The 21,440-nt window shown below is 39.7% G+C and overlaps 5 protein-coding genes across 7 annotated transcripts; 1 reads left to right on the top strand and 4 right to left on the bottom strand.

The window, feature by feature from the left end:
• Positions 1–1,899: 1,899 nt before the first annotated feature.
• LOC126799418 (hevamine-A-like) lies at positions 1,900–2,929 on the bottom strand. The gene has a single exon (XM_050526622.1). The coding sequence runs from the start codon at positions 2,880–2,882 to the stop codon at positions 1,992–1,994; it is 891 nt and encodes a 296-aa protein (XP_050382579.1). The 5' UTR covers positions 2,883–2,929; the 3' UTR covers positions 1,900–1,991.
• A 2,000-nt stretch (positions 2,930–4,929) lies between these two features.
• Positions 4,930–6,944, bottom strand: LOC126799474 (pentatricopeptide repeat-containing protein At4g26680, mitochondrial). The gene is made up of 2 exons (XM_050526680.1): positions 6,877–6,944; positions 4,930–6,786 (listed from the first exon to the last, which is right to left on the bottom strand). The coding sequence occupies exon 2, from the start codon at positions 6,679–6,681 to the stop codon at positions 5,053–5,055; it is 1,629 nt and encodes a 542-aa protein (XP_050382637.1). The 5' UTR covers positions 6,682–6,786; positions 6,877–6,944; the 3' UTR covers positions 4,930–5,052.
• Positions 6,945–7,469: 525 nt separating this feature from the next.
• LOC126799396 (uncharacterized) lies at positions 7,470–10,240 on the bottom strand. The gene is made up of 8 exons (XM_050526595.1): positions 10,125–10,240; positions 9,459–9,586; positions 9,311–9,367; positions 9,085–9,177; positions 8,547–8,625; positions 8,260–8,384; positions 8,008–8,151; positions 7,470–7,923 (listed from the first exon to the last, which is right to left on the bottom strand). The coding sequence occupies exons 2-8, from the start codon at positions 9,582–9,584 to the stop codon at positions 7,684–7,686; spliced, it is 864 nt and encodes a 287-aa protein (XP_050382552.1). The 5' UTR covers positions 9,585–9,586; positions 10,125–10,240; the 3' UTR covers positions 7,470–7,683.
• A 269-nt stretch (positions 10,241–10,509) lies between these two features.
• Positions 10,510–14,728, top strand: LOC126798434 (transcriptional adapter ADA2-like). 3 transcript variants are annotated; one of them, XM_050525398.1, is made up of 12 exons: positions 10,510–10,673; positions 10,759–11,008; positions 11,443–11,508; positions 11,591–11,716; positions 11,846–11,921; positions 12,203–12,263; positions 12,374–12,447; positions 12,546–12,623; positions 12,729–12,945; positions 13,502–13,712; positions 14,063–14,350; positions 14,466–14,728. In XM_050525398.1, exons 1-12 carry the CDS (start codon positions 10,621–10,623, stop codon positions 14,655–14,657), a joined length of 1,692 nt encoding a protein of 563 aa, XP_050381355.1. In that variant the 5' UTR covers positions 10,510–10,620; the 3' UTR covers positions 14,658–14,728. The 3 variants fall into 3 exon arrangements, with proteins under 3 accessions (XP_050381355.1, XP_050381356.1, XP_050381354.1); XM_050525399.1 differs by having other exon boundaries at positions 10,756–11,008; positions 12,374–12,429; XM_050525397.1 differs by having other exon boundaries at positions 10,756–11,008.
• A 433-nt stretch (positions 14,729–15,161) lies between these two features.
• Positions 15,162–20,328, bottom strand: LOC126800204 (transcriptional regulator STERILE APETALA). The gene is made up of 2 exons (XM_050527520.1): positions 20,074–20,328; positions 15,162–16,289 (listed from the first exon to the last, which is right to left on the bottom strand). The coding sequence occupies exons 1-2, from the start codon at positions 20,326–20,328 to the stop codon at positions 15,162–15,164; spliced, it is 1,383 nt and encodes a 460-aa protein (XP_050383477.1).
• Positions 20,329–21,440: the final 1,112 nt, after the last annotated feature.

The following is a 21,440-nucleotide window of genomic DNA, read 5'->3' as shown; positions in this document are numbered from 1 at the left end:
AGTTTATTTTCTTCTAGAGTTTTAGTCTAAGAATTTGTTTTTTTGCTCTATATTGGGTCCCTCTGTTATATATACTTCTCACCAATCTAAAACACTTAATTTGGTCTCTTTTTCGTCGCCTTGGAATGATTATGTAAGCCCTATAACAGCAAAAGGTGTTCTTTAGTTAATTCACATTATTTCTTATTCTAAATGATTAAGTTTGTATAGAACTTTGTTTTTTTTTTAAGAGAGTTAGGCAGAAAGTTACTGTCTGATACATCCCTATTATTGATGTAGCTTTTTTTATCTGATATTATTGATGTAGCTAATGTCCCTAGTTTATTGCTTTCTGGTCAAGTCTGGTGTGCCTGGGAGCATCTCAGAAGATTAAGCATATATTGATCCAATCAGAAGATTAAGCCTTTCCCTATTACTATGATTTGTTTCTTTAACTTCCTCGATCTGTTTGGTTCTTTGATTTGTTTAGTGGTAAGAGGACATGCACCCCATTTGCCCCATCACACCACCAATCCATTAATTAATTGCTTCCATTAATTACTATTCACCGTAAATTACATTTTTATACCCGTTTTTATGCCGCGGAGCAACTCAGTCGATTTAACAAAGGGTGTAAATGAACCGAGCCGAGCCGAATAATAAATTGTTCATATTGGCTTGTTTTCATTCGATCGAGCTCGAACCGGGCTAAAATTTGATTTTTGTGCTTCATGTTCAAACTTAGCTGAGCTTGAAAAAGCTCGAGCTGGGCTCATGCAGACTCATTTTATTAGATGATGTCGAACTTAAATTGAGCCGTTTTAAATCATATGAAATTAAAATTTTAAAATTTAGAAATTTAAAATCTAATGTCATAGCATCACATAAAATTTCTTTTATTTATAATAAAATAAAAATAACATATCAAACTCGTTATTGAACTTAAAGTGTTTAACTAATTAATCTAGAAATAAGTCTTTCAGCTATTTCGAACTAATATTATATTTTTAATATTATTTCTTATATAAAAAAATTATGTTTTATATATACTGTAAAAATTAATAAGTTAAGTTTAATTAATAAATGAGCCGAGCTTTTAACAAGCCCGAGCTAGCTCGAGAGCTAAATGAGCCGAACGAGCCGAATACTTATTGTTCAAGCTCGGCTCATTTTCAAGGTCGGACTTAATATTTAGCTCAAACTCGGCTCATTTAACTTTACAAACTCGAGCCGAACACGAGCGGCTCGAACCTACTTACAGCCCTAAGGGTAGAGGTACGGTGGGATGAGAAAGGAAAGAGGGTGCTTGGACGGTAGGATGAAGAAGGAAGGAAGAGAGACATAAAAGAGATATTATTATTTTTACCTCACTTATAAAATTAAAACAATATCGACCGTTGAGATGTATAGTATAATTTTCCTAAAATTGAGGAGAACACGTGCAAGTAAAAATGAAAAATAGCATAACTGAAGTGGGTCCCGCTAATGGCTGCCATCATAGCGGCATGCAATTTTTGATTGCCGGTGTGATTATTGCAGGTCTATTTCTCCCCGGTGCATGAAATTAGACCTTCAATTATGCAATTGGAGTATTGGACTGCCTTTATGAGTGATTGCAGCCGAGGGCTGCATATGCTCTAAGGCACCTTGCAAGGTCATCCCTGTATTGAACTATTGATATACCTAATTCAATGACAAAATCAACTTTGTCTCCAGAACGGCATCTTCCGACGGCCTTGAGACTTGAGAGGACTTGCCTCTCAGGAAGTTGCTCCACATTTCCACAAGTATTATTAACAACTTGGTGGGATTCATTGGATGGCCACAGGGTGAAGTACAGAGTTACAGTCGCAAGTCAAATAATTAAGAGGTATATATGTTCAAGCACCTCCAATGTAACCACGTACACATACATTACTCCATAATCCATATACTGTCTCTTTTTATATATAATGATAGTGAAATACATGGATAATTGGATATACATAAGCTAGATCCTTTTAAATTACATTCTAGACATCATTCTTGATGGAAGAGCTGTAACCATCGAGATCATCATAATATTTGGACCAAAGCATGACACCTCCATATTTCGCTGAATTTTTGATAGCCGGAAGGACTTGTGAGTTAAGATCACTCGCAGGAATAAATCCACTACCAGCAGCTTGAGGTGCAGCAGGAAGTCCTAAGAAAATCTTATGTGCCGGGATGGCAGTAGTCCATTGCTTCCAACCATTTTGTAGATTTGTAATATCACCAGAAGTGTACTGGCAAGGAGGGTTGTTGTAGAACTGAACCCAAACAAAGTCGAAGAGGCCTGTGGTGAGTGCATTTCCAACATAAGCATCAGGGAAGGGACACTGGGGAGCAGCAGTCAAGTAAACTTTCTTGCCGTTCTGGCTGTAACCGGAAAGGTACCTCGCGAGGTCATCCCAGTGTTGATCATCCCCTCCTTCGATGTCAAAGTCAATGCCATCCAAAACTGCATCTCCCAACGGCCTTGAAGAGGACTGTCCTCCCAAGAAGTTGTTCCACAAGTATGTCGCAACTTGGCGCGCATCGTTGGATGAAGCCAAAGAGTAGCTCCCTGCAGCTCCTCCTATGGAGAGTATGACCTTAATGCCTTTGGCCTGGCAGGACTCAATATCGGGGCTCAACTTGGTGCATTCATCGGTGGAGGGGTCACAGTGACCGGCGAGGTTTATGGTAGGGGTTTGGCCATTACCAAATGATGAGAGGAAAGCTATGTTCACAAATTTGTAGTTTCCAGAAGCACATGTTTCCGCCAATGTGCCTTCATTCCCATTCTGGCCCCAATATATAGCAATTCCACCTGCATTGGATCCAACAGCCAGAAGAAATAGTAGCAATATTGCTGCTGAAAGTATAGACTTGGAAGCCATCTAAGTATCTAACGCAAGCTTTTAATGAACTGTTGCTGAAAATTGTTTTTTAGACTCAGTGATGGAGGATATGATTCATATGAAATACGAGATTTCGGGATTCTTTTATAGAGGAAAATGCCTTATAGTAATTGCAATTTGCAACAGCGTATTGTGTTAATGTTCATCAGTTGAAACGTAGCATTACAGTCACGTAGGCTTTCTTTGTTATTTTCTGTTTGGCTTCGACTTACAAACTTGAATAGTGTTGAAGAATATAATGTCTATATGCAGTTGTCTATTAGCAGCCAAATTAATCTGTATCCAACTTTAGGAAGTGGATTAGTAACTTATATGAACATTTGTATGTGGGGATGGGATTAGGCTACAATTATATACGGAAAAAATAATCATTTTAGTCGCTGTCCGCCATGGTTGGGCGGAATATTGTTTTGGAACTCTTTGCATCTTCAATTTCTCAATCTTTTGGGATTTCTATAAGCTCATTTTCATAAACCTCTTGGGTACAATAAAAATATTAATTAAGAAACTTTTTTTACTGGGAGGACAAGCGCCAAACTCTCCGTTAATGATCGAAATTGTATGTACATGCATTGTGTTAAAAATAATTCACATGTGGACAACTCTTTGACTATGGCTTAAATGTGGCATTGCTCAGGGGTTCGATCGTTGGCAGAAACATTACACTCCAGTGTGTCTGATGGACCTATTGTAGCGAAAAGCTCGGCCGTCTTGGGCCATTGGAGACATTATTGTGGCCAGGGCACCCAGGCTGTAATGGCATGGGATAGAACCATTTTACATGGGCCCATCAGGAATTAGTCCCATGCTGGAGGAAATACCTTCGGTTGTGGGAATACCTTGATGTTCCGGTTGTGGGCTGCTTCTGGTCACGCTCGTAAGAGCCACATGAAACTAGGGGCCCCCATGTCAGTGGGATATGGTTCCTTGCCGTGAAATCAAAAAACAAAAATTGCATGCAGTAATTGAATTTTTTTTCATTTTCAATTTGTTGGGCACCTATTAACCTATATATCTGCCGGGAGGTGGATCGGAGTATGTAATAAAGATGAGTAAAATTGGAAAACTATCATATATATAGTTCATAACAAGACGTTATTCCTTTACTTGATCGTGTTAAACTAGAAGAAATCTGTTGACGAAGATGAAGTGAAGACATATTTCCAAGACACCATAATGGTAACCACGTATACAATCCAACATTATGATTACTCAAAGACCATTTCTGGCAAAGGTGTAGAGTTGAAGTATTTGAAGACACCTTATCTTCTAAGATTCATAGATCTCTCTAGTAATAGATTTGAAGGCGTCATTCCTAGTCCTATTGGGAATCTTAGAGGGCTTCATTTGCTCAATCTTTCCAACAACACTCTCACCTGTCACATCCCCTCGTCTTTAGGGAATTTGTCTGCTCTTGAATCCTTGGATCTTTAGGGAATTTAGCTGAACGCACTTTCCTTGCGTACTTTAATCCCTAAATGACCTTTCAGGCCCTATCCCACATGGGCAACAATTCGATACATTCCAAGAGGATTTGTACAGAGGAAACTCAGGTTGTGTGGGGAGCCTCTGTTAAAGAGATGTGAAGGTTCTGAACTTCTGATAGCTCAATGACCGAAGAAGATGAAGACTCCGAGTTTCAGCTCGAGCTAGATTGGTTTGTAGTTCTGCCAGAAGTTGTAAGAGGGCTAGTAGTTGGAGTGATTGCCCTTGCCGGGAACACTTTGGGAAACAAGAAGCGAAAATGGTTCGCAAAGACATTTGACAAGAGGAGAAGGCCTCCAGTGAATTGGCAACAAACATGGCAGCTGATCAGAGGGAGAGGTAGGATTGAAAGTTCGACAAATGCCTATTCCTCTACATATGACAGTACCATCATGTCCAGCAGTAGCGAATAGTTCCACAAGTTCTGTGTTTGTATGTTGTTCTTATCTCATTTATGTGTCTTTAGTTTTCTTTTCTGTTATTTCTTCCTTATTTCTTCAACAATATTGGTTGGTGAAAATAGCTTTGCGCTTTTGTGGAATTGGAAGTAGAAGTTAAGGGTTCGGTACATAAGACTACACACAGTAGATGTGCTCTGACGATACAACTGAAGTTGGACACTCTTTAGAATCTTATATATTGACAGTCTAAAGGAAAATGATGTTTACAATTTAAATGTTTCCAAAACAGTTGAGTTATCATTCTCTTCTACACAGCAGATAATCTTGGCCATGTCAAAACCTTGAGGAATGAGGCGTCTAGTTTCCATCTCACTAAACAGCAATTCTATCAGTTTTTCATTCCCACAGCGTTGAAGACCCTGACATAGATCAGATAAGATGCTTGAATCAGGAACAAAATTTCTCTCAAACATTTCTTTCAACACTTCAACTGCTCCATCAAAATCCCTATTACTGCAAAAGCTAGACAACAACATCTTAAAAGTATATTCATCGGGATGATAGCCACTCCTGACCATGCTCTTATACAACAGAAAGGCACGATCTGAGTTCTTTCTCACACACTGCCCACCAATAAGCGCAGAAAAAGTTGAGGCATTTACTGCAAAACTCTTTCTGTCAAGCTCTTTCACTAGATATGCAGCTTTCTTTGTCTTACCCTCCTTGCATAGTCCTAAAATCAATCCATTATAAGTCAGAATATCAACGCTAACTCGGTCCTTTGACATCTCCTCAAAAAGCCTGCTGCCCATTTCACTATTACCTGCTTGACCATACCCATTTATCAGAGTATTATAGGTAACTGTATTAGGAGCCACATTCATGGCTTTCATCTCACTAAAAATTTTATTTGCTTCTGCTAGCTTCCCTTGCTTAACAAACCCATCTATAAGTGTATTAAAAGTCACCACATTCGGGTGCAATCCACTCTTCGCCATCAAGTTTTTGAACTTCACAGCAGAACTCAGAAGACCCTTATCACAATGTCCTGCAATGAGCGTATTATATGACACAATGGTAGGACTGAAACCCATACCATCCATCTTCTCAAGCACCTCAACAGCGTTCTCTAATTTCCCCACTCTACAATAAGCACACATAACCATATTAAGTGTATACACATTTGGCGAAATCCGACACCGCCTCATTTCTCGATAGAACCCCAAAGCAACATCAGCTCTATGCAAACCAAGCAATGAGCTCAAAAACGCATTGCAAGACTCCACCGTGGGGTAAAACCCGTAATCCTTCATCCTACAAAACGTGTCTGTAGCATTCCTAAACTTCTTAATATGCGCAAATGTCTTGAACAGCGAATCAAAAACCCGAGGGGATGAATCACACAAGCGATACGAATACAGTATCGCCTCAAACAGCTTGGAAGGCAAGTCTATGTTCCCCGGCACAAGAATCTTTCTCAGAATCGACTCAGCCGACTTAAACTTTCGACACTTGGTGAGAATGTGGAGGATCATGGATTGCGTTTCGAGGGTAAGTGAAGTGGGTTTGTGAGTTCCAACCCAGTTGAAAAACTCAAGTGAGACAACATAGTCCTTTTGGATTTTGAGCAGAACATGTTTCACTCTGAAAGCAGTTAGGCCATTGGATAAAGAGTTAAGCTTGGCCCAGTCAGAGTGAATCAGATGACTGTTGACAACGTTAACAAAATCAAGGTCTTGGCCTTTGGGTTCAGGAAGTGTTCTGTGGGGAATTGGAATTGTGTTCCAACTCCTTGATCCTAAATTCAAAGAAACTGGGGGGTTTGTGAAGGTGGGTTCTTTAGCGATTGATCTGGGCAAGATTGAGACTCGACGAGATGGGAGTTTATTCATAGTAAAACTACAGTATCATGTAGTATAGGGAAACTAGCCGATGTTACAACCAGAGAGAGATTTTAGTTTGGGGATTAATATGAAAGTATCTATCGGAATTTGGACCTAGTGATTCAGAAAAATGAAATGAATTTAAGCTCCGTGTAGATGAGAAAGACAATGAACTGGAAAAAGGGTCATGAAAGACTCACTAACCTTGTTGGAGGCTGAGGATGAAGATGATGGTGCAGATTGAGGTCCGACTCTGCTTCACTGATAACGAGCGATTCTAATAGTACCAAATGAATTATCTTTTTCTTTTTCTTTTTCTTTGGTTAATAGGGTTTTGCTCAACTTCAAGAAATACCCGAGTTAAATTTTCACAATCAGAGAATCAAAATGTGGAAGATGCAACGATCAATGCGCTACTAGTATAATCTAAAACCGTATTTTTACGCTTGGCGTAACACCTCTTATAGGTTGAATATCGTTATAATTTCACTTAAAGAATTATATTTTCGCACTTGAGTGAGTTGACAAAACACATTGTAGGATTATAATGATAATTGACATTGGCCCCAAACTCGAGATTTGTTATTTACTATGTCACTCATTGCTGCTCCCATTTGGGACTCGAGAGAGGTTGAGATTAGAGTTTCCGTCTGGATTTATGCCGGAGTTTCTGCTTCAGAATAATTGCACGAGTCTGAATCATGTCTTGATGCTACCAAAGAGTGCAGTAATGAATGCGAGTTGTAGAGGAACTATTCATATATCACATAAAACCAATGAAATCAATTTCAACCTGATGGATATCTGATTATAAAAGCTTTCATAGCAATATCTCTTGGTCTTTAACAGCATGTATTCTAGATTTTGGACAACGGTTCAGATTACCAATACAACAAATCTTAATTATTCGCACAGCTTTTTTGAACTATCAAAATTACAATCTTTCATATAAATAGGACCTGTGTGAATCCACCTACACCTACTTTAATGTATCAGAGGTTCTACTTATCATCACAACTCATCTTCACCAGCTTCAGCTGCAGCTATATGTGAATCCAATGTGTTTATCAGCCTCTCACTGACGCTTTGCGCCACAGATATCATGTCAAGAATGACGCTTGGATCTAGGCCTGCACCACCCCTTTTTGTCAACCCACAAATGTTCCCTTGGCTATTGACTGAAATAGAGACAGCCGAGCTCATTTGGGATTCCTCTTCTGATGTGGCATCTACAATATAGTGCCTACCTACCTGGAAAGCAGACAGGTAGAGATCAATAACAGGCAATATACTTAAAGTTTAGTGAAAGACAGAAGAGATTGGTCAAATAATCACCTTCGTTAATGTAACAATAACAGGGACCTTGGATGTGTCGAACTGCATAAATTCCTCATCACTTACGTCAACCTCTGGTTGCACATCTCCTTCCGCACCAGCTGCAACATTTACTTTTGGGATGCCTGTATTGCTCAAAGCAGCCTTTGGGAATATAAGATTTTATCCGCAAACTTTATATGCAAATGCCCAAAGAGAAAAGATTTTATCCTCTTTTTTTTTTTTTTTTGCATAATTAAGAACACCAAGTACCTTAATAGCAGCACCTAGGGCATCTAGTAGATTTCCATCGGAACTAATAACAAGGCCTTCAATGTATAGATCCCAACAGATCTTGCCTTCGACAATTGCCAGAGAAGAGAGATCAATTCCAGCACCTGGGACAAATAAAGACAACCAATCAGCAGTTAGGCGGATTAAATTGCTTGGACAACTAAAAGATAACTACTGACCGAAGCAAAAATGTGCAGACTTAAATAGATAGTTAATGACCACTACTGTTTAATTTGTGCTCCAGTTATTTCAGTGAGAGTACAAACCTGATCCACTTTTACCACCCAATAGACAACGATGAAGAGCAACTGAGAGTTCTGCGGACAGCTCCTCACCCCCTCTACCCTGTAAAAATGAATGAATTAACAGTTTTACAAGAGTACAGATATAGGTCCTACCAAGGCAGAATGCACTTTACAATGGTTTAGTAGTTACATCAAAATCAAAAGTTCGCATAAGAGGATTACAGAAAGACAACAAGTACACAAAATTTGAGATTTAATTTTCAAAATTATTTATATGTACATAAACCCTTTTAGTGAGCCTATGGATTTTGTTTTTTCCCCTTCTTTTTTCTTTTCTTTTCTGTAAGAAAACTATATTCATTATGCTCTTTGTACGTCATACATCACAGGGAAAGCTTCAACTACCATACAAATTAAATACTGTGGTGTGTGTGTGTGTGTTACTAGTTTCTTCATGGCAAGAGTTCCACAAAAAGTACTGTGAACAAACATAAATATTCTATTTAGCAACATCTACAAGTTCTATTATGAGATGGTGGCAGATACTAAAACTGCTAACCTCAAACATTGGTGCCACAGTTGGACTGCAATCAACATTTATATAGACTTTTCCTTTGTCAGGATGCAATCCGCTTGGCCTTCCAAGTTCAGCCTGCACTTGTTTAATTATACAGCAGATGCAATGAGAGGATCAGTGACTAATATAAAAGACTAGAACGGAATTTTATCGAAGGAATTCTACAAGCCAACAAAACTAAAGAGCTTCAATCAAGGCAATGTGATACCTTCACACTGGCAATAACTTCTGTAGCACCAATCCTAACCCTTGAGGAACCATTTGACTGCAAGAATGCCATAAGGAATGCAGATTATAACTATCAACAGTTGAAATAATGCCAGAAAAATTAAAATTTAGACTAAGCCGTATTAAACCTGGGAAATAACTCCAGTTTCAACAAACATGGGCCTCGGTGTCAATCTTTTACGACCATCAGTGCGAAGGTCCTGAGCAATGCCACCCTGTATAAAATACTTCTCTCCTATAGACAATCCCACCATCTCTGAATACACAAAATATCATTAAACATCAGTTTTGGAAATACGGGTAGCTCAATCAACACGAACAAGCATAACATAAAGACTACACAATAGAGACATCCCCAACGCTCAAATTTATAAACATACTACAATGCCTTTCCCCACCTACAGATTCAGCAATTTTGAAACCACTCACTGCTCTACATTATCTCCAAAATCCCAATTCATTTTCTAACACCCAGAAATCTCATACACTCCTTTCGCAGACCCGGTCTCCAAATCCGGTTCTCCAATCTTAAAAGGAATAACACTCCCTTAGTAAACCAATTCAGCTAGTCACATCCCCAATCCTATATCAACCAACCAATCTGCACTACCACCATTCAGTTCCAAGTTCCAATTTTCTACCCAAATTCCGAATCTTTCATTCAAATTCAAGTTATGCTTCATCAAATTAGTCAGCTTCAGATTTTTCTAGCCCAACCCAATTTCTAAACAGATTCAACCAAAATCAACAAACAATTTCAAATCATCCTAAACCAAAAAATTAAAACCAATTACCGAGCAAGACGACGCTGACAACACTCCGTCGACTCAAAAGAAAGCTCCCGCTGCGCCGCTCAGCCTGAGAAAAGGCGATTAGGGTTTTGCAATATCCAAATTAGGGCTTTAGCTTTATTCTCTTTTAGCGGGAACGCCGTACTTCACTGCCAGCTTATTCCCCAGAAGCCGTGTTCCTCTGTGCACATTCGTACCGTGGTCTTCGTTGTAAAAATATAACACGTGGCATTTTTGTTCTAATGGAGTATTACTTGCTTACGTGGTCGTATTTCATTGGAGTTAGATGAGAGCAGCACGTAATTTCGTTAACACCCAAACTCCACTGCCCTATAACAAAAATCCCAAACCATTTTGAACCGTCGATTGAAATCTCAGATGTCAGACCGCTTCTTCCTGTAACCTTAGAAATCCCGAATCTGGAAAATTAGGGTTTTGAAATTAGGGAAATAATTAATCAGGATTTTACATTTCCTTCCTTTCTCGACCCAATCCGACGATGGGTCGGTCCCGGGCTGTCGCGCAATCCGCTCCCCCCGATTTAAATCAGAGGTTGGTGCGATTTCTCAGTAAAGTTACGAGCTTGGTTTTGATTGTTAAGATTGGTAATTGTTTAATGGGTAAATTTTTTCAGTAGGGGTAAAAGAAAGAGAACAACTTCAGGTGCAGAAGCAGCTGAGAGTAGTAGTGCAGCACAGAAAGGTTTAGCCCAGGAGCTTAGTGAGCCCAAGGGAGCTTTTTACCACTGTAATTATTGCCAGAAAGATATATCTGGCAAGGTTCGGATAAAATGTGGGGTGTGTCCGGATTTTGATCTTTGCATTGAGTGCTTCTCTGTTGGAGCTGAGGTTACACCTCACAAATGTAATCATCCATATAGAGTTATGGTGAGTGAATTAGTTTTTTTTACAGTGTTTTACCGTGTTCAAAGTTACATGCCTTCGATTGTGGTTGAAAGTTAAATTGCTTTTACTAGGGTGTTGTAGACTTGTAGTGATGTTAAGCTAGTAGAAATGATTATGAGTGCTTGGAAGATATGTGACTTTCGAATTTGAAGTAAGCAGAATGTGGAATTCAGAAATGGGGTGAAAGATGACCTAAAAATTCATCAACAGACTGAGATTAAATTGTTCAAACAACTACTAGTGATTGATTCTATTTGATTGGACGATATGTTTGGATTTCTCGAGTGTTCTCTTATATGAAACTTGCATTAGAGTAAATTATTGTTCTGCTTTATTAGAGATAAGATGCTTTTCAATATTGCATGGATAATCACATTTACATGTCATGATTGAGGACGTTTTTATTTTTTTAACAGGACAATTTGTCCTTTCCACTAATATGTCCTGACTGGAATGCTGATGAAGAGATGCTATTGCTTGAGGTATGTAATTTAGAGATTTTTGTTTATAAAACTTCTAATAAATTTGCATCTTAGATCACTTGTTCTTTTGCCTTTCCTGCAGGGTATTGAAATGTATGGTTTTGGTAATTGGACTGAAGTTTCTGAACATGTTGGAACAAGAAGAAGGCAACAGTGTATTGACCACTATAATGCTATATATATGAACTCACCTTGCTTCCCTCTCCCAGTAAGACCACAATTTTAATTATTAGAGCACAAATTTGTGCAGTCATATACATATACATTGATCTCATCATTTAAATAAAAATGATGAAAATAATATTGACTCATAGTTCTCATGCTTTTATCTTTTCAGGACATGTCTCGTGTTATGGGAAAGAGCAGAGAGGATCTTCTTGCGTTGTCTAAGGGGTCTGGTGAAATCAAGAAAGGTTAGTTTGCAGTGCTTTGATAGTAGACAAGATTTCATAGCATCTCTGTTTATGATAAAATTGCATTGCAAGCTATAATCTGCCTGGATGTATAGTTTACTTTTTTAGAATGCGCTCTTTGCTTATTTGAAGCGAATTTGGTGAAGTTTTCTATTCAGTATCACTTGTTTCATTTCATATTAAACCTATACTTCCGTTTTATATCCATAATGTATGTAATACACATTTACTGACATTATATATTAAAGGGTTCAAAATTTCTATCTTGTTTTTGTCTGCAGAACTCCCCATGTTTATGGAGATAACGATAAAAGAAGAGTCCCCTTTTTCTCCAGGATTCAAGTATGGCTGTTCTGATCATTGTGTCTATCTTCTTTGTGCTCCGGTTCCTTATGTTGTTGTTTTCTTCAGGTTTTCATTTTTCGTGACTTGTTTTTAATTTGCATGATCAGATCCGAAGAACCAAAGAAGCCAGCTGCTTCTAAAGCTTCATCCCACTCAACTGCTGGTAAAGCAACAAATATTGGTAACATTTTTTCGCTTCAAAAATGTCATTTTCATCACGTGTATATCTGTTTGTATTCGTGCATGACTGTCAATGACTAATTTTTTGTTTTACATCAGATGGTGCGTCTGGAGCTGGAAAAAAGGGCTCCCACAAATTGCACATTAAGGATGAACCTAAAGTCACTAAATTGGAAGGTATGCTTTTAAATTGTATCTTACATATGCTTACATCGAACATTTTAATGTAGAAAACACAGAATAAAGTCACTAAACTGGACACGCTTGGTCTATTGTCACCAGAATCTCAGCGGACCATTGGAGTGAAAAATCTAAGGAGTTTAGTGGAGGAGGGACCTTCTGTGACAGAATTGAGTGGCTACAATCACAAGAGGCAAGAATTTGAAATTGAATATGATAACGACGCTGAGCAGATACTGGCAGATATGGAATTTCATGATACTGACACTGATGGTGACCGTGAGTTAAAACTGCGAGTTTTGCATGTTTACGGAAAAAGGTAGTTATATGTATGCATTTACAGATTCAGGGCTAATAGACAGATTGTCTATATCAATAAAGTTTCAGAAGGGGAAGGGAAGGGTAGACTGTAGTAGTTCTAACCTCGTCAATAAAGCTTTCCTTTGAGACCAGAGGTTCTGCCCATTGATTTCTCATTGTCTCGTTGTTGCATATGATTCTGGTTCTGCTTAGTTTTCTTTTTAGACTTTGCTTTATTTGAAGTTGTAAAATATTTTAACTTGGGGTTATACAGTTGCTCTAAGTTCAGGATGCTCCCAACCTTACACCAACAGATTATTTGTTTATTCATATAGTTATTGCGACTTGTGAGTGATATCATTTAGCAAATTTCAGGCATGCCTTCATATAAGTGGTCTCCTATTACTTACTGTTCACTTTTCCCGTTTTCCTCTTCATGTTCTCAAACAGTGTGTGAGTGATATCATTTAGCAAATTTCAGGCATGCCTTCATATAAGTGGTCTCCTATTACTTACTGTTCACTTTTCCCGTTTTCCTCTTCATGTTCTCAAACAGTGTGTGCAAATTTGGACAGGCTTGACGAGAGGAAACGCAGGAAGGATTTTGTACTAGAAAGAAATCTGATTCGTCCCGATCCATTGGAGAAGACTCTCTCGCCAGAAGTAAGAGAAATATATCAGCGCTTCAAGGTCTTCATGCGGTTCCACTCAAATGATGACCACAAGGAGTTTATCAAGAGTATCATTGAGGAACAACAAATTGTCAAAAGAATACTTGATCTTCAGGTCTGATGCCTTACTTTATCTGCGTGCAATTACTCTATTTCGGTAACACCAAAATTAAGACTAGATATAACTTTTTCACTGAAATGACAGTATGCTTGTCAAGTGTTATTTAGACTGATGAAATAAATAAAAATGCCGTGGCTTGCACAACAAGATGCATACTGTCATGGACTTCTTGAGCTATAGTAATGATCTTCACTTCCTGGTCACCGAAAAAAAAATCACTGCTATATTTAGAGATAATGCTCAGTTTCGGCAGTGTTTAAGGCCCATATCCTTCAAATAATAAGCAATCATGTGAAGTAAGTCTTGGCTAAATTGTTTGCCTAACGTTAGCAATGGTTCTGCAGGAGGCTCGAGCTGCGGGTTGTAAAACAGCTGCCGAGGCAAGTAAATATCTTGAGCAAAAAAGAAGGAATGAAAGTGAAGAAACTTTGCTTAAGATTAAGGAAAACGCTCAGGCCGGCACTAGCGGTAAAGTCTTGCAGCAGATCAGTCCCCGGGGAGTCGGTAGGGGATCAGCAATTCTTCATCCTGGTCCCTCTAAGGACTTGTCGTTATCTACGCAAGCTCCTACCAGCTACATTGATGATTGGGATATCAGTGGCCTAATGGGAGCTGATTTACTCTCTGAAACTGTAAGAAAGTATTCCTTTAGCACGGAAGCATCATTTTGTGTTTGGTAGATTTTTTCCGTTGATTAAACGTTTGTTTTTGATGCCATTAACAATGTCACGAGTACTGTACGTGCAGGAGAAAAGGCTTTGCTGTGAGCTCAGAATCCTACCATCCCATTATCTGCGCATGCTGCAGACCATCTCCACAGAGATTTTGAGCGGAAATGTGAAGAAGAAATCCGACGCCCACAGCCTTTTCAAGGTTGATCCAAACAAAGTCGATAGAGTTTATGATATGGTAATACGAAAGGGACTAACACTGGCATAGTTATATTTCCACCATGTACAACATCTCTGTACAGAACTATATCTTAATTGAAGAGAAGTCTCATTTTTGTCCGTTAAACTTGCAACTACATTTTTTTTTTCTGAAATGAATCATGCAACTACATTTGGATAAACAAGTCAAAGTTCTGCAGAACAATGAAGCACCACAAGGTCACGGTTAACATGTCACCATCCTTGCAACTAATATGACTAGACCAGTCTTGCTGACGACAGAATGAGATAGAATTGATGAACCAAAGACAATACTGAAAGAATGAATTACATTAACACATAATGAGACAAGCAAAGGGGAAGAGAGGCCTAGAGATTTCATAGCAGAAGGCCTTTAGCCCCTTCCCTCATATTTTTTTTCTATTTTGTTTTTGTTCACAAGTACACTTGGTTATGTCAGTTCCCTCCATAAAATCCAATCTCCAATTTTGCTCTATTGATTTGTCAGTGTCACATTAAACCCAACCCCATCACATCCCTCAACTCCTAGTATCTACTCCTCCCCCGCATCACCAAAGTCCCACAAGTGCAGTGTCGTATAACTCCCCCACGCTACGACATGTCGTTCATCGCAGACGAAAGCGCTCACGGCACCCACGCGCTCCCTGAAACTGTACAGGTACTCGCCCCTCTCCACCTCCCAAACCCTCACCACCCCGCCGCCGCACATCAGCGCGTACCCACCGTTCATGCACCCCATCACCCCCATCTGCCCGGCGCCGCTCACCATGAACCTGCACAGCTCCTGCGACGTGTCCGCCGCCCGCACCCTCGCCATCCCTCTGTACCCGACCGCCACGTACGCCGCGCTGCTGACGTCCACAGACGTCACTACAACTCCTCTTCTGTACTCGTCGTCGGTCAGGACCACTCCTTCGTTCCTTAAATCGAAGACGATGACTCTCGCGCTCGTGCAGGCCACGGCGGTCTCTTGCGTCGTGACCCGGACCCTGCCCACGAACCCGGTCAGGTCCGTGAGCATGTGCCAACCCGCCAGGGATTCCGGGTCGGTCAACGACCCGCCCACGAACACGAGTTCCTCGGTGTTACCGTCCCAGATGTGGATGGCCCGACCCGGAACCCCGGCATAGAGGCCCACCCACCACCTCCCGCAGCCGGTGAAGTCCACCAAAACGCCGTCGTTCATCACCTCCCCCAGGTGGGCCCTCCGCGTGATTTCCGGACCCGGCACCACCGCCACGTGTATGTCCCCGCGAAGAGTGGCGAAAACGAGCCGGGAATCGCTGATGACGATCCCCGTAACCGCCCGTGAAAACTGCCCCAGCCGGTCGCCGTGGTGGGGCCTGTACGTGCTGACGTGGAGGCGCGTGGCCAGTTCGAAGAGGCGGACGACGCCGTCGGCAAAGCCGCACGCAAGGTGGGTGTCGGAGAGGGTGAGGCACCGGCAGGTCAGCCCGTCGGGGTCGTCCACGTCAGAAGGATCAAAGTACAGCCTTGTGTGCGAGTACCTCCCTGTCCGGAAGTTTCTAGCCGTCCGATGCCGGTATACGTACTCGTCATGCCACGTGTCCTGCAGAAGTTGGGTCCGGCCCCAAATCCGGCGAGTGAGCCGGTGCCAGAGCGGATCCGAGTGGGAAACCGCGCGCCATGTTGAACACACCTGCCAGTCACAAAAAGACACGCGTCATAAACTCATGCAAAGCACACGTTTGTGTAACAACATACAAGTACAAAACCAGGAAACCATGCACGCTGGTTTTGTGATTTCTGGGTGTTTTACAATCTAGGGCTCCATGCTAGGGCACATGAAGAATGAGCCTGAAAATTACACCACGCATTCATGTGGGCAGTGGTCACTGTAGCAATGTAGCGCAATTTAAATAAAAACATCAACCATTAAACAAGAATATTAACCAGAAAGTTATAAGTGGTATTCATATGCAGGTTAGTGAAACCCAGTAGTTAAAAGCGTGGGCGAGAGAGGGTGGGGGTTTGACTCTAAACATAAAATGACCCAACATTCCATACAAGAAGAGACAAACAGAAAAAAACAAAGATAGCAATGACGAATTTAAATATTAGGAGAAGGGAGTGACACGATGAAGCCAAATTGCAGAACCCTAGACACAGTCATGTCCATGTAATTTGTGAGAGGGGATCGAAGAAGGAGACCTTGAAGATGGAGCCTGCAGAGAGAGAGAGAGAGAGAGAGTACAGTAGCAATAGTAGCCTATAAGGGATAGCTGAAGCCGATAGGGGTTAGGGTTTTCAGTACGTATAAGAAAGAAAGACATCACAGTAAGTCAGTCAGAGTAGTCAGCATAAGTGTGTATAAATAAAAGCAGCGTGGATACTACTGCACTCTGCTAATGTATTTGTTGGTCGTCATCTTCAACATTTCATATTCTGAAATGTCTCCTCCTTCTCCTTCTTCTTGCTCCTGTATTTAATACGTACACTACCACATACACATCAGAGATCGATCGACGTTAAAGCCGAGCTGAGCATAAACCGGAGGCATGTAATGTAGCATATAAATGATGAAAGGGTTTCTGGAATATATACAGGGGAAGCTTAGGACAAAGGTAACCCATTGTAGCTATGTTCTTGTGGTCCAAAATGTTATTTGACATGCACATATATAAACATAGAATTTAACCATTTCAAAAAAAAATATAAACATAGAATTTGGATTTATATTCAAACTTACTCGATTCAATGCGAGCTTCCCCCACAACATTATTTCTTTTTCTTCTTTCATTTCCAAGAAAGGGCGGGTGTAGCCCAGAGCCAAAGCCTGTCTCTTTTAAAGCAGCGAATCTTTTTTTCCTCTCTTGCTCTTCCAACCCTAACTTAGTTAGCTTAGCTAGAGTTTCTCCTATGATTCTTGTCCACCTTTTTCCTACTCTTGCTCTACTTCCCTCGTTTCTCTATCTTCGACTTAGGGTTTATCTGATATAGGGTGTGTTTCACTTAAGGTTTATCTGATATAGGGTATATAAGGTTAGTTTTTGGATCAGACCAAAAAAAAAAAAGTTAGTTTTTAGATACAAAGAGTATGGCATAAGGTCTTTTCAGGTTTATTTCCATGCAGCACCTAAAGCTTCTAATTTTTCATCTTCTGCACCTGACTAATACACAAACTGCATTGGGAGGAAACTAGACGTTTTATGACAATCCAGGGTTGAACTTCAGAAAATTAAATAATTTGACAAGAATTGAAGCTACAGATAGAGTGCTATACACGGCTGGAAGTACAATTACCGAACAAGCTAGTTGCAATGTCGCATACTTTGGTGCCTCGATACATAGTATAAAGTAATCACAATAGCATTTATATTATTAAGTTTATATCTTTTGGGGTCTGTATGAAGTATGAACTACGAATATCATATTATTTCATCAAACAACCTATATGATATTGTAATTTCATTGAAAAACTATGGATAATGTAATCTAAAGACTTGTAATCTATATAAATTATAACTTACTATGTCCAAGATTACAAGGATTAGCTAGGCCCCCAATCAAAAGCGTTCAATTCAAACAATTCAATAAAAAGTAAGAAAAGGCCAACGAAGAGTGTCAAAAAGACAATGCCAGTAAGACAAAGAAGAAACAGACTATTTAGAAGTCATGAACAATTCTTCGTCTGCGTCTATGTATAATGAGAGCAGATCACCTCTCGACTCTTTGCCCTCTTGAAACCACAGCTAGTTGGACATATGTTTCTGCATGTATCACTTTGTAAATCAATCTAGGATTGGGTTCCATGTGATTTTTAGCATGGGGGCACATGCATACTGCTTCTTCAGTCAGAGATCACTCTCAGTGACCTTCACCCTAACTCTATCCTTTGGTCAATTCAATTCAAATCACGCTCAAGTTAATTAGAATTTCTATTCTTTTCAAACTAATCCCACTAATTATTCAACCAATTCATTATAAACTTAATCCAATCGCAGGTTTTTGTCCAATCTAATCATACTGGGCAATTGATCGTCGAATTCTCCGAAATTTTCAGTACAAGCACCTAAATATGTTCATCCGGATGTTTTGAATAATGTATGGAATGTACTAGAGGCTCTATCTGCTAATCTTCGTACATATGTTCTCTAAACCCTACTTTCAAGAATTGTTAAATCTGTCTCTCACGGTTTAGGTAAAACTAAATGACCAGATGATCTAAGCTACTCCAGTTATTAACAAATAAGATCATATTAACAAGAATCGAGTATAGCCTCTATCAATTTCAAATATTTACGTATTAACCGCATTATGTTCCCAAAAAATAGTGCTAACCAAACCCACTGACAATTTATGTCCAAACTCATAACTCGTTTCTAACCAGAACAGAATCAACTTCCAAGACAGTAGTTTAAAAGTATCAAAAACATTATTTCAATTATCAAAGAAACGATTGATGACCAATTGGCAATGTTCCATAAAAGAGACATGAAAATGTTTATACATATAGCCTACAGATGTAGCCAGTGTACTATAAACATACCTAAAATTAAACATGAAAAAGGGCACAATAATAGCTATATGACAGCAATCTTGCCAACACATAACTGAAAGGAAAACTTAGCTAAATATAGGAAAATGTAAAGACAATACAAACAGGATCAGAGACACATATCACACTGCAAATTCATATATAGCTCTCAATGAAAAACAAGCATCCCCATTAAGCCAAAAAAAAATATAAAGAAATAGTTTACAAAGCTAAGAAAGTTGAGTCAAAAGTAGGGAAAGATTACTACTTTGCTAGAGCTGAAGGGCTTCATGCCAATAAAGGGAATGAAGGAAAGGAAATTTCAATTCAAAGCCAAAAGAAGCCTTTTCAATAGATCTGGAAAAACAGTGCAATAACAGACAAGTTTTGTTTTGTAAGGGTCAAGTAGCCCCAAGAAACTAGATAGAAAGCAAAATGTGAAAGGGACATTAATGAGAAGTTAAAATTGACCCATCAAAACCCAGTTGCTTTCAGAAATACACACACATTTCCTTGGAAGCAATTCTCAATGTTAACTACTACAATGTCTATCTGCATTTAGCTCCCCTCATCAAACTTGAAATTTAACCAATGAAGAACCCAGAAAAATATAAAGTTCTTAACTTTGGCAGATTCCATTGAAATTATAATTTCTCTCTGGCAGTATCAGCAATTTCATATATTCTTAACGACTAGACTAATATTTTGTCCATTTATGGCTTAAAAAATGAAGCTTCAGTTTGATTGCTCTCTATCATCATCTAAGCACGCAAAGAGACACCACCAATTCTGGGATATAACCGTTGTATACAAACCTCTCTCACAGACTAAACGTGGGAGAGACTAATCACTAACTTTCACATCATCATAGGCAATCAACCAACGCATTTCATGAAGACTACTGGCTGGTTTGAAGAATGTATTGAATTGTGATTGGATTGCATACCTGGAAGAGATTGGCGAGTGCGGCGGCGGCGGCGAGGCGGCCAATGTTGCGAGAAGCGGCAATGGCTACTTGGGCCGCGAGGGCTTCAAGGAAAGGCTCCGGCCAGACCTCACTGACGGCACGTCGTCTCGAAGATGATGGCCCTTCAAACTCCCTTCTTTGTCGTGCGGTGCTGGTACCAGCCGCATTGCGACTATCATTCTGAGATGTAGACGGCGATGATGATGATGATGATGTCGAAGAAGAAGAAGACATCAACGGAAAGAAAGTGATGGAGTGGACTATAAAGGGAGAAGGAAGGGAAGAAAAAAGAGAGGGAGACGAGAGAAACTTGAGGAAAAGGAACAAGGACAAAAAGGTTTAGAGAAAGACACACAGAGAGAGAGGGACCCAAGTTAATATATAAACTTCGACACTCTCTCACTCGACCTCTTCCATTGTTATCATTTTCTTCCTTTTAGTTTTTTGCTCTACTATGGGGAAATAGGTTATTCAGAACTGTAGGGTTTATGAGGAGGGAGCAGGGGGTTTGAATTCCCGCCCTGCAAAGACGGCGGAGGAGGAGAGATGGGGGAGGAAGTGAAATTGGGACCGCAGGACTTAAGAAAACACAGTGGATTTTTCAGGGGTTTTTTAGGACAAAGCTCTCTTTGGTCCTTTTGGACGTCTCATACCCTTTTTTATCCCTCTTTCTCTGTGTAAACGTATTTCTGATGATGTTGCAGATGATTATCAAGAAAATAGGCCTGCGCAGTTGAATCCAAAATGAAAGTGGGAGTAAATACCATCATATTTTGGAATTTATAGACAGATGGGCAATAATTATTGTTTTTGGTTTGGGAAATTTTGGTTAGGTGTGCAGGGTCGATCAGAAAGCAAACAGGAGGAGTGGGAATTTTGTTGAATTGTAAGTATCGGATTTGAAATCATTTTCTAGTGCATCCTTAGTAATATACTAGCGTTTATACACGCGTTATGCATCTGCGAAAAAATCACGATCATATTATAATTGACTTCTATAATTAACATGGTAATACAAACCCAAAGAGCATCTCCCACCATAATGTAAAATTGGTAAGGTATAAGTGATATATGGCTTACCACTTTAGCATATTCCTTAGCATTTTTTTTGCCTTTTGTTTTTAAACTCTCACTATAAGGTATAAATGCTAAGGTATACATAGGGTTTTTGGATGACAACGGCTATTATTTGAATCCTGATTGAAAAAACGACTACTATTTTTTTGTCAACATTTATAACGGCTAGTTAACGAACATTTTTGAAAATTCTATATAAACACATATTCACCACATCAAGAGGTGATGATAATCTTCAGGAGTACTAAATTCGGTGATTAGTGACTTTT

The sequence above is a fragment of the Argentina anserina genome, chromosome 6 (assembly GCF_933775445.1).
Source record: "Argentina anserina chromosome 6, drPotAnse1.1, whole genome shotgun sequence".
Lineage (NCBI taxonomy): Eukaryota > Viridiplantae > Streptophyta > Magnoliopsida > Rosales > Rosaceae > Argentina > Argentina anserina.
This window is presented reverse-complemented; position numbering and strand designations above follow the sequence as displayed.

Excerpts from the sequence above, each read along its gene's own strand:
- LOC126800204 (XM_050527520.1), bottom strand. The coding sequence starts at position 20,328 with ATGTCTTCTTCTTCTTCGACATCATCATCATCATCATCGCCGTCTACA. Across the intron at positions 16,290-20,073 it reads CACTCGCCAATCTCTTCCAG|GTGTGTTCAACATGGCGCGC; the intron begins GTATGCAATCCA and ends TGTGACTGGCAG.
- LOC126799418 (XM_050526622.1), bottom strand. The coding sequence starts at position 2,882 with ATGGCTTCCAAGTCTATACTTTCAGCAGCAATATTGCTACTATTTCTT.
- LOC126799474 (XM_050526680.1), bottom strand. The coding sequence starts at position 6,681 with ATGAATAAACTCCCATCTCGTCGAGTCTCAATCTTGCCCAGATCAATC.
- LOC126799396 (XM_050526595.1), bottom strand. The coding sequence starts at position 9,584 with ATGGTGGGATTGTCTATAGGAGAGAAGTATTTTATACAGGGTGGCATT. Across the intron at positions 8,626-9,084 it reads CTGTGGCACCAATGTTTGAG|GGTAGAGGGGGTGAGGAGCT; the intron begins GTTAGCAGTTTT and ends TCATTTTTACAG. Across the intron at positions 8,385-8,546 it reads GGGTGGTAAAAGTGGATCAG|GTGCTGGAATTGATCTCTCT; the intron begins GTTTGTACTCTC and ends TATTTGTCCCAG.
- LOC126798434 (XM_050525397.1), top strand. The coding sequence starts at position 10,621 with ATGGGTCGGTCCCGGGCTGTCGCGCAATCCGCTCCCCCCGATTTAAAT. Across the intron at positions 12,448-12,545 it reads TGGTAAAGCAACAAATATTG|ATGGTGCGTCTGGAGCTGGA; the intron begins GTAACATTTTTT and ends GTTTTACATCAG. Across the intron at positions 12,946-13,501 it reads TTGCATGTTTACGGAAAAAG|GCTTGACGAGAGGAAACGCA; the intron begins GTAGTTATATGT and ends AAATTTGGACAG.